This window comes from Zingiber officinale, chromosome 4B (assembly GCF_018446385.1).
Source record: "Zingiber officinale cultivar Zhangliang chromosome 4B, Zo_v1.1, whole genome shotgun sequence".
Taxonomy (NCBI): Eukaryota; Viridiplantae; Streptophyta; class Magnoliopsida; order Zingiberales; family Zingiberaceae; genus Zingiber; species Zingiber officinale.
In genome coordinates this window covers 10,043,496-10,055,187 of record NC_055993.1, presented here as the reverse complement: position 1 = coordinate 10,055,187, position 11,692 = coordinate 10,043,496, and the positions used below count along the sequence as shown (strand labels likewise).

Below are 11,692 nucleotides of genomic sequence, written 5' to 3'. Positions count from 1 at the left end.
ATATGTGCCAAGGCCTCAAGGGGAGTGTTGATCTCAGGAGGAGTGATAAATTCAGGGGGAGAATTACTATTCAACATATTTTATAAAATTATGTTTAAATTTTTAACCTTTTCAAAAGTTCTTTTAAAATTAAAACAACAAGTTTTAAAAATAGCTTTAAAACATCAGTTTTTTTAAGATTTCAAAATCTTACTCAAAGTTTTACCATTCTATTTTTGAAAACTTTCCTTTATAGCTTTTTCAAAGATTCATCTTCGAAAAGGTTCCTAAAATTCTTTGAAAAGTTATACTTCAAAATATTATCATCTTATTTTTGAAAACATAAATTTTGAAAAAAAAAAACATTTTAAAAACATCTCCTATATCTTTTTCAATGTTTTTTCAAAATATTTTTGAAAGTTAGATTCAATTTTCAAAATATTTTCCAAACTTTTTATTTTGAAAATGTTGTTTCTTTAACTTCTAACTCTGTTCTAGCATTTTCAAAATTTTGAAAATCTAATTAAAAAATTATAAATTATGCGAAATTAGTAGACTTTGAAAATTATTTCTAACTTCTTTATTGAAAATCTTTACTTTTGAACAAGTTATTAACTTATTTTTTAAAAAAAAATTTCTCCGTTACCAAATATTATTGTTGGTGCAAAGTCTAATTACTAGAGAGTAACCTTTAAGTTCATACCATTTTTATGTGTGTCAAAGGGGAAGAGTGAGCTTAAGTTAGAAAAGTTAAAGAAAAAGAGTTATCTTAAGTTAGAAAAGTTAACACATTTCTAATCTCTCGAACTTTTCAAAACTCTCAAACTTTAAGAATCAACCCTTAAAGACCCAAGCCTAACTTAAAAAAATTGTCAAACATCAAAAAGGGGGAGATTGTTGGTGCAATCGACCTCTAGGGTTTCGATGTTTAACAATATACCTAAGTCTGGTCAGTTTGACCAAGGGTTGATCCAAACAAGACTTGATTTTTAGAAGAGAGAAGTCTAGTCAGGACTAGATGACTAGCAAATGTAAGTCCTAACCAAAGGATAGACATGTGAGAAGTCTACTGAGTGACTAGTTCTAACTGGAGGTTAGGCAAGGTGGAAGTCCTGGTGAGTGAAGTCAGGCCCTAGTGAGTGAAGCTAGGTAGTGGAAGTCCAAGTGAGTGAAACCAGACCCTAGTGAGTGAAGCTAGGTGGTGAAAGTCCTGGTGAGTAAAGTCAGACCCTAGTGAGTGAAACTAGGTGGTAGAAGTCCTGGTAAGTGAAGCCGGGTCCTAATGAGTGAAGCTAGGTGGAGGAAGTCCTGGTAAGTGAAGCCAGACAATGGAAGTCCTAGTGAGTGAAGCTAGGCAACCCTAGGAGGAGATAACCCTAGGTTATACTTGAATTCTATTAACATTGTTTTGTCTTATCTATTGTGCTAACTCAGTATTGCAGAGGAGTTCAGCTAGGTCGACGGGCTGATCGGGTAGCTGGCACGAAGTCTAGACAGGTCGACAGGCTGACTGAATATCTAGCAAGTAAGTTAAGGTAAATTACTGGAGGGGAATGACTTGGTGAGGACGTGTTCCCCATTTGAGGGAACAGTAGGCGTCGATCCAACTTAGAACTATTTCAGGAATCTAAGTTAAGATTGTGACTAGATTCTGGTCTCGGTGAGACAAAATCTAATTACTACCTTTTTATTATATTTGCTAACACTTTGTTTTGCAGGGTAGTATAAATTATATTTTTACCTCGGACTAACATTTTCTTGCAGGAAAATGATTTTCTGGAAAATGGTGGTCCGGGCACCAGGAAGGGATCCGGGCGCCTGGAGTTGGTTCGAGCGTCCGGAAGGCAAAAGTCTATCTCGTCGCAAACGTGGAGCACGCTGATTGGCCAGGCCGACGTCACGATCCAGGCACCCAGAAGGGATCCGGACGCCCGGAGCACTCCTATAAAAGGAGTCTTCCTCCAGAGCTACAAACAACAACTTCTGCTATGATTGCTCTCGTGCGTGCTGCTTCCAAGGTGCTCTTGCTACACTGTGAAGCTTCTATTACGATTTTATATAACAGAATTTTATTACGATTGTATAACAACAATCATAAGAATCACATATACAATATGTTTACAATGACCTCTATAAATAATGCACAAACCCCAGATTTAGTAAAATCATAACAGAATTTTGTTATGAAAAATCGCAACAGAATTCTGTTATGAAAAATCATAACAAAATTCTGTTATATAAAATCGTAACATAATTTTATTACGAAAAATCTTAACAAATTTTACTTTCATAACATCCATCTCATTGACCTCATCCAAATATGAGTCATCCATCAATAAGTCAAAACCCACTAATCGACCTAAACAGATCTAATTGGACTCATTTCAGGTCTTGTGAATTCCTGAGGTTGCAAAGAGTCCAACGGTGTCCTCTATTATTTATTTCAATTTATCTAGAGATGTTAAAATATTATCAGAAGGATCAACCCAATGTGTTCTATGTCAGGTTAACGTTGGGCTTAATTTATCTCATGATAGAGGTTGTCTTTTAGGTAATTCTTATTTTCTTTTGAGTTCGGTTGAGATTATTGTACCATATTTTATTTTTAGCTATTCAATATGTGATTTATGGTTTGCATCAAGAAATATGCATTACGGTTGAGACACTTTGCTCAGCTTAACTATTGTTAACCTGGATTGTTTAGCTATTCAATACTTGAATGGTAACTCTATCAGTAAAAACGAATGATGCTGTCATTGAAGCTAATTGTTATCCGTGATAAAAAAAAAAAAAAAGCTGGAAACAATTTCATTGGTTGAAAAATAAAAATGCACTCTATTGAATAAAAATTCAATTATGCACTAGTTAGAAAACATGAAAATTTTACCCATTTAATTTTAACTTTGGTTGTAGTACGTTAACCAATCAAGAACTCAGTTATTTGTTTCTTTTTTCATGAGATAAAATACTATAGTAAATTTTTGGGAAGAAAATTTATTTTGAATAGCTTATCAATTATTTGAAGGATAGGAAACGCTACAGAAGGGGGTTGAATATTGCTCGTTAAAAATCTTTTCTTTTATCAAAGTAAGTAGCATAATAGAATAGTAAAAGTAATACAAGTGACTTGATTGGCTACTTAGTTCGGAGCCTATGTCGACTCCTACTCCAAAATGCATGATCCGCAATTATACTCTTGGGCAACTCACTAATAGTCTTCTTTCTGAAAACTTCGGAGAAGAAGTAATTCATATAAATGATGTATAGGATAGTAACAACTATTATCTTAACAAAGTAATACAAGCTTTAAAGTATACCAATAAAGATAAAAAGTTGAAGCATATATCATTGGAGAAGAGTCATAGCAGCTTGAACACATAAATGAAAAGTAGTAGTAGTAGTAGCAGCGCGAACAAAGAAAATGAGAATGTTGCTGAGAAAGATGTCTCGTTGATCTAGATCTCAAGGTATTTTTATAAGGCATGTTTAGTCAATCGAAAAGATGTACAGTCGACTAATTAGTTTGATCGACTCATCTCCCTATCAGTCGACTGATCACACATATTTTCTTCTTTGTTGAGATATGATCGTCACCTCATTAATAGCATTATTGTTTGGTCGACTGATCACCTTGATCGGTCGACCGATCAACTTGATTTTTATCTTTGTAGGGACTCGATCTTCTTCATCATTAATGTCTTTAATTGTTCGGTCGACTGATCCTTGGGTTCAGCCAACCAATTCACCTGACTTCCAAATTTTGCTCTGCGCAATCTGAACTCTGTCACATCAGCTTAGTTCGATCAACTGAACTTCCTTTTCGGACAACCAATCCCTTCAGATTCTACAAAACTAAGTTAGTTCGATAGTATAAAAATAATATCCTTACAACACAAAGTTAGCATAATATTATAATACTGCATGAGCAAGAAAAGACAGACCTGTCTTGATTTCAACTTAGAAATCTCTCGATTTCTTCAGTTAGTTCAGCGACCTAGGATCTGTCTCTTCCCAGGATATATATGACCCCCTTGTCACTCTACTCCAGTTACTTACCTCAATCTATCTGCCAAATATCGGATCCTCCACACCTGTTTGGAATTTAGCTTAGCACCGGATCGGCTCACTAGGGCTTCCTCTCGATATTAGGTCCTCTAGACCTATCGAGTCCTACTTCAGGTGTTAGGTCTTCAATCCATTTCAACTTTCCTGCCTTGCTTCCACGATCTGCTAAAACTTTCTTGCCTGGCCGCAACTAAGGTTTTTCCAGTTGAGTAAATAATCTGTACACTTAGTCAAATCATCATATCATAATAAAACTTAACTTGAACCTTTGACAATAACAAAACTTAGATTCGATTCTAGTGCATCCTGTACCAACATTATTTAATTCAAAATAAGTGGATATGATGTAATAGAGGTTTCATATATAATTGTTAAGCTCATTCATATTAGGCCGACGTTAGGCCTGATATGGAATCATATCAGACTCAATGAAATCATATCACGTCGATTTAGCTTATTCTTCCGACAATATTTTAATACCTACGGAGAAGCTGAAATATACAATGGATGACTCTGTTGGACTTCTTGCAGTCTCAGAAATCCACAGACCCTTAATGAGTCTAATCTGAGGTCTCTAGGTCAATCAGTGAGTTGTGGTCTAGAGGCCTCAAATTGGATTCATTTCAGATTCTATGAATCTAACGCCGATTTGAGACTGCAAGGAGTCTAACGGTGTCTTTCATTACATATTTCGACATATCCGAAGGTGTTAAAATATTATCAAAAGAATCAGATAAATTAGGACTTGATATGAATGAGTCTATGTTTTAGCTGATTTTTTTAATAACATTCTAATACCTTCAGAGCAGTTCTTGATCTGGTGGTCACGGCGAACTGAGCGGCACCCGATTGAGGGAAAAAAAAATGGAGAGCCTTTGCTTATTCGTTTCACAGCAACAAAAGATCTATATGGCAAAATGTTGGTTATTCCATTTGACCGATCCAGCATTTGTGTGCACAGGTCACGTTTCACAGCAACAAAAGATCTATGTGGCAAAATGTTGGTTATTCCATTTGACCGATCCAGCATTCGTGTGCATAGGTCACGCTCGCACATGAGAGTCAACTTAGTTCAGGCAAATTCAGGCTTTGTTTTTGCACCCCCTTACGCACCCACACGTGAAAGAGAGCATCTCCCCATGCATTTGTTCACAATCTCAATGTATATGAATCAATATAAACCAACAAAATTATCTTGAAACTTCCAATGTGGGACTAAATTCTCATTTACAATGGAGTCTCTTTCCTCTTCCATTTCTTCTCCATTCACTTGTTCAACATTACCTCCTCCATATTGGTCATGGAATGAATTGACGGGGATACTAAGGACGAACGTATTCATCTTTTGTCACAATAATAATCGATCATGCTTTACTCTATTAATTAGAGGTGCTACGCCAAATTCTCCATACAGAAGAGGAATCGTAGGTAGCGATGTAATATAATAGGGTTTTACATCTCGATCGATCGATATGATTAATTCAGTGAACCAAAGCAGCAATAATCGAGATTATCTTTGTTCAACTGAAAAAGTTATTGCTTTAAGGGTCATATAGAAAATATGAACAGAAATATTAAAATTTTCTCGTTCTTCATTAATTAATACGTTGCAGTGCAGATTTGGATTTATCGTTCGCATCTTTCGTTGCTAAAAAGTATTGGACTTAAATTTTCTAAATTTATCAAAAAAAAAAATAGTTTTAAGATAATGTATACTTGAGGGGTCCTTTTGAATATTATTTCATTCGTTGTTACAGCGCACGTACGGTTCCTATCGGCATCGGCTCCCCGTTCTCCCTTTGTCTCGGGAGAGAGAGAGGGGGAGAGAGTAGAGCCGACCGGGAGCAGCTCCGACGGAAGAGCTTCGATGGAGCATGCCGCGGTTCGGGGTGCAGTATCGGGAGATGAAGGAGATCGGTTTCCGTGTTTTCTAGGGAGCCGTAAATGTGTGATCTTGAAGCAATGCCCTTGATTTCCTTCGGCAATCTCTCTGTTTTCTCACACCCTGCTTCGGTTTCAGCTAATTCTCTGTTTCTTAGTCGAATGCCGTGAGTTCTCCGGGGTTGATCTTGGTCTGTTGGATGCGACGGAGGTTTTGGAGATCTGCGGACGAATTCCTCGCAGAGCGCATTCGAGTTCCCGACGGATTTTAGATTCGAGTGGAGAGGTTCAAAAGTTGGGTTCGATTGCAGATCTTGCCCTCCGGAGCTCGGAGTTCTCCCAGTGAGTAATATCTAAGTCAGTGTTTGTCTTTGACTTATTTTCACTTTACTTAAATCGATATCGTCTTCCTCGTTTTCTGCAGAAGAACTTCTCGAAGTTTTTCTCTCATGATGATTGCTTAGAAAATAATTAACGAGACTATATTGTACTCGTTGAAGTTGAATCGGATGAGATTTTAGATTATTTTCAGGTAATTTACTGAACTAAGCATCTAAGTTTTTCAAATATCCAAATCATACATTATGCTTTATCAATTTATCAAATCATGTACCGATTTTCCAAAACATTTTATCTCTGCTGCCTGTCTTCTTTTGCCCTTTGTCCGAACGACGACTGCTTGAACAGACGATTGAGGTGACCGAGGCAGCCGCAAAATCACGGAGAGCAGCCGCCTTCTTGCCGCTTAACAGCGATTTCGCAGCCACCTCAATCGTCTGTTCAATGGACGGCAATAGAACAGAGGACAAAGGGAGACAGATGGGGGGATGGCTGAGGGGTATTTTAGGAAAGTAATGCATGAGTTGGTAATTAAAAAAATGCATAATTTGGATGTTTAGGTGTGTGATTAAGTAAATTGCCGTTAATATTTTAAGTTTCTCAGTAGCTCTTAATTAAATATCTAATACTGGTTTGCTGGTCGATTTGTAGTAATTTGTTTAGTGCTTTAATTGGTGGGTCTATGAGCCAGACTGGCTATGTAATGCCAACCATTAATTAGTATGGTGGTGCTTCCTTCTCCATAGCTCTATGTTTTTCTTCTTCTCGTTTTGGTGGAGCCGTGGAGGGTTAAAGCATAGATAGAGTTAAGAGGAATGGGCTTCGCCTTTGCTTTGATGAGGATTTTAAAAGAACAAAGCTTTTTTCCCGTTCTTTTGGTCAGTATCTCTTCTTTGTAATGTTCCATTTCAGTGTATTTGAATTTCTTATTTCTCGTGAACATTGAGTAGGCTTTTGCTGGAGATTTCGTTCTTTCCTCTTGCCATCATAGGCATTAAATTTCTGACTTTGAAAATGGTGTTTTTCTTACACCCTTCAGAAATGATGGAACTTCGTAGCTGGAAGTCTTATGATCTTACACTGAAAATGATGGTGGCATCTTGACAATTAGTGCAAAATTTTTGAAAATGCATATGGAATGAAAAGAGATGAACATTAATTTATATTTGAGAGATGGCTGACAAAGATGCAACTGGTTTTTTCATCATTAAATTCCTTGCAGAAAGAACAATTGCTTTCCAGAAAATAGATACAATTTATGCAAGTAATTATCTTTGCAACATTAATAACATTCAGCATGGGGTAATGCTAAATGGCCAGAATCTGGCCAGCTAGAATCAATACATGCAAGTGTACACATGGGTATTTTAGTAATATCATATGTGTACATTAATTATATGCATGTACATGCATACATTCTAATTGGAGCATAAAAAATTCTAGCTGGCCAGATTCTGGCCAACAAGAATTACCGTTCAGCATGCGCATGTTGACTTGCTAGTCATATATTAATCTTTTCAGTACAATTGCAGTTAAGAAGGGTTAGTTACTTCTAACTTTTGGCCAGAATTTTTGTCCTCTTCCTCCTACTTTCCTTTGAGCAATGTTTGGTGAAATAAGCAATTAGTAAATGAGTAAATATCTTTAGTTTTATGCTACTAATTATTTCAAGTGCATGGTTCTCATTTAATTTTTCCCCCCTCTTCAATACAGGACAGAAGAACCCCTTAAACTTGACTTCTCAGATAACCTGTGGGATGTTATAATTTGGCCTTTCCTTAACCTAGTATTTTTATGATGGAGCAGTTTGCGATTTTTATATCAGTTTCTTTAACTTTACTTGTATTGCCCCTATCACTTGCCATTGCTGACTTAAGGTCTGATGAGCAAGCACTTATAGACTTCGCTAATTCCGTCCCTCATGGCCGTAATCTAAACTGGACTTCTCAGAATCCAATTTGTTCCTCTTGGGTCGGAGTAACATGCACACCTGATAATACTCGTGTGTGTAGTCTCCGGCTGCCAGCCGTTGGGCTTTTTGGCACCATCCCCCTTGATACTCTTGGTAGACTTGATGCCCTTGAAGTCTTAAGTCTTCATTCTAACCACCTTATTGTAACTCTCCCTCCCGATGTTCCATCAATTCCTTCTTTGCATTCTTTGTTCCTTCAACACAACAATTTGTCTGGATTTATACCATCTTCACTATCTTCCAACCTAACATTTCTTGATCTTTCCTATAATTCCTTCGTAGGAGAAATTCCACTGACTATCCAGAACCTTACTCAGCTTAATGCATTGTTTCTTGAGAACAACTCACTATCTGGATCCATCCCGGACCTTCAGCTTCCCGGGCTTAAACGTTTGAATCTCAGTAATAACAACCTTAGTGGCCCCATACCACTATCCCTCCAAAGGTTCCCTGCTGAGTCTTTTCTGGGAAATATTTTACTTTGTGGATCTCCTCTAGCACCCTGCTCTGGAGTTTCTCCTCCAGTATCCCCTGTAAGACCAAAAAGAAGCTTTTGGAAAAGACTGAGCGCAGGTGCCATTATTGGAATTGCTGGTGGTGGAGCAATGCTTCTGCTTCTACTTGTCATTGTAGTCTTCTTATGCTTCTTCAGGAGGAAACGTGGGGAAAGTAACAGAGAATCTAAAGGAAAGGGAACACATGGTTCAAGGAATGAAAAACGTGGTGAGTACAGCAGCAGTGCCCAAGAGGCAGAGAAGAACAAGTTGAGTTTTTTTGAGGGATGTACTTACAATTTTGACTTGGAAGATCTATTAAGAGCTTCTGCTGAAGTTCTTGGCAGAGGAAATCATGGGGCCACATATAAAGCTGTTCTAGAAGATGGTACAACTGTTGTTGTGAAGAGGTTGAAGGAAGTAATCATCGGAAAGAGAGAGTATGAGCAACAGATGGAAATGATAAAAAGAGTCAAGCCTCACCCTAATATAGTTCCCCTTCGAGCTTATTATTACTCCAAAGATGAGAAGCTTCTCATTTATGATTATGTTCCTTATGGCAACTTCTCCTCCTTGTTACATGGTATTTTTCTCAAATTCCTATCTCTACACTGGTAATTCCTGTTGATTCAATAAAACCACTGGAAACATTGTATTCAAAAATAAATGTTGTTTCAAATATGCACAAGTAATGAAATAGGCAATTGATGCCTTGGATGAAAATATTAAAAGTTCTACTTTATTTTCTGAGTCCTCATCTAGAGAATTAGATTTCTATGATGTGAAGCTGCTAAGTATCATATTATTTATGATCTCTGATTAAGCTAATTAATTAGTCTTATAAGACTGTAGAGTCGATTGATCTACAGGTGCAGTTTTCTGTGATAGTTGAACACATGCCGTGGCCTATCTTGAACAAGCAATTTATCTATAGTATCTTAACCAAGAGCTCCAATGCAGGTAGACAATAAATTAGGAAAATGAGAGGAGAAAGGTAAAAGATAATACAGACATGAATAAGCACAATCAATAGATTAGTTAAATAAGTTGTTGGAGTTTTTGTGTGAGGAGTAGAGAGATAAAGAAAACTCTAGCAAATTTAACCAATAGCTCCAATGCAGGTAGACAATAAATTAGGAAAATGAGAAAATGAGAGGAGAAAGGTAAAAATGATACAAACATGAATAAGGACAATCAATAGATTAGTTAAATAAGTTGTTGGAGTTTTGTATGAGTAGAGAGATAAAGAAAGCTCTAACAAATTTACATTAACTTAGATTTTTGTTGCAACTCACAATTCTTGTTGTATATTGACATTCACAGACGTGGAAATAAGTGGTTCCATGTCCTGTGGGCCATATCTTAAATTTACACTACCACATTCTAAACTTGTCTTTGATTGATCTTTCTATTTGGTAGATTTGTTGTCAATGTGTAGTAATATCCAGTTCAAAGAAAGAAATTTGAAATTTCATGTGTCACAAAAGAACCACTAATTGGGACGACAACAATGACAAATTGTGTGTCCCAACTTTTTGCTCGGCAGGAATTTTTAAGAATTGATTTTTGTACAAGGTTACTTCATTAGTCATTTGGATGATTAAGGTCGTTTAATCTCTCTGATTTGCTGATTTGCGAAGTATAGTTCTTTTAGAGGGAACTAATTTTTCATTTGATAAGCAGGTAGTAAGGGTGCTGGAAAGACTCCGTTAGACTGGGATTCCAGAGTAAAGATTTCTCTTGGAGCTGCACGTGGCATAGCACATATTCATGCCGAAGGTGGTGGAAAGTTCATTCACGGAGACATCAAATCCAACAACATACTTCTGACCCAGGAACTTGATGCTTGTGTAGCTGATTATTGCCTTGCCCCATTCATGCACGCTTCAGCAACCCAATCCAGAGCTGTCCTGGGCTACTGTGCACCCGAAGTCGTTGAATCAAAGAAGTACTCTCAGAGATCTGATGCCTACAGCTTCGGTGTGTTGTTACTGGAGATGCTCACCGGAAAAGCTCCACTTCAATCTCCCGGACGTGATGATGTTGTCGATCTGCCGAAATGGGTCCAATCTGTGGTTCGAGAAGAATGGACTGCTGAAGTATTTGACGTGGATTTGATTAGGCATCAGAACATTGAGGAAGAGATGGTTCAGATGCTTCAAATTGCCATGGCATGTGTTTCCAAGGTTCCAGATCAGCGACCCAAAATGGAGGAAGTGATCAGAATGATCGAAGGCATCCGTAACTCTGACTCAGAGAACCGACCATCCTCGGAGAAGTCAAAAGCTGACAACAATGTCCAAACACCACTAACAGAGATGGAAACGAGGACAGAGATCACAAGGTAACCCTTTTAGACAATAGGTATCTAGTCCTGTAAGTTGTTTTTCTAATCAGAAATTGATGCGTGGAACTTGTTCTGATTTCTGAAAGGTGTTTAGGCACAAATGTGCTTAGGAAGCCGATTGATTTCTGAATTGTTGTACGTAACACCATTGTTTTCTTAGCTACTCTATTTATCATTTTCATTCCATGACATATAAACTTGATGTTAGCTCAACTTGATGTAACAAGGTGGTTAATTACCATCATGTAATTATCCTATTAGGTATGATTAATTCAAAATATTCAGGTCACATATTACATTACTGCAATAGACAACCAAATGCTTCAGGCACAAAGACAATGACTTGTGGAAAGTAAAATGATGCTGACTATTGAACTACTGAACCAAATTTTTATGTCGACTATTTAAATTTAACCGTAAACATCCATTTGGATCTCAATTCAGACAGATTACGCACAAAATCCTCATCAAACAACATACATCTTATACATGTTCCTCAGTATTCGTTTCTTTACTCTATTCTTCTTATTCTTTTTCGTCGCTATTCCCAATCCCATAGCTATCGTTACCGATTCTATCTTATCGAATATAACAGAGATCACAGTAATCAAAGTA

General features: G+C 37.1%; 1 protein-coding gene across 2 annotated transcripts; it reads left to right on the top strand.

Moving 5' to 3' along the window:
* The first annotated feature begins 5,811 nt into the window (after window positions 1-5,811).
* Window positions 5,812-11,355, top strand: LOC121974675 (probable inactive receptor kinase At5g58300). Of its 2 annotated transcripts, XM_042525833.1 has the most exons (6): window positions 5,812-5,990; window positions 6,065-6,267; window positions 6,350-6,457; window positions 6,916-7,142; window positions 7,978-9,313; window positions 10,414-11,355. In XM_042525833.1, the coding sequence occupies exons 5-6, from the start codon at window positions 8,059-8,061 to the stop codon at window positions 11,076-11,078; spliced, it is 1,920 nt and encodes a 639-aa protein (XP_042381767.1). In that variant the 5' UTR covers window positions 5,812-5,990; window positions 6,065-6,267; window positions 6,350-6,457; window positions 6,916-7,142; window positions 7,978-8,058; the 3' UTR covers window positions 11,079-11,355. The 2 variants fall into 2 exon arrangements, with proteins under 2 accessions (XP_042381767.1, XP_042381766.1); XM_042525832.1 differs by lacking the exon at window positions 6,916-7,142.
* The last annotated feature ends 337 nt before the right edge of the window (window positions 11,356-11,692 follow it).

What these genes read in the sequence shown, in the direction of transcription:
- LOC121974675 (XM_042525832.1), top strand. Translation starts at nt 8,059, where the DNA reads ATGATGGAGCAGTTTGCGATTTTTATATCAGTTTCTTTAACTTTACTT. An exon ending in CTTCTCCTCCTTGTTACATG is followed by an intron (nt 9,314 to 10,413) that starts GTATTTTTCTCA and finishes TTTGATAAGCAG; the next exon opens with GTAGTAAGGGTGCTGGAAAG.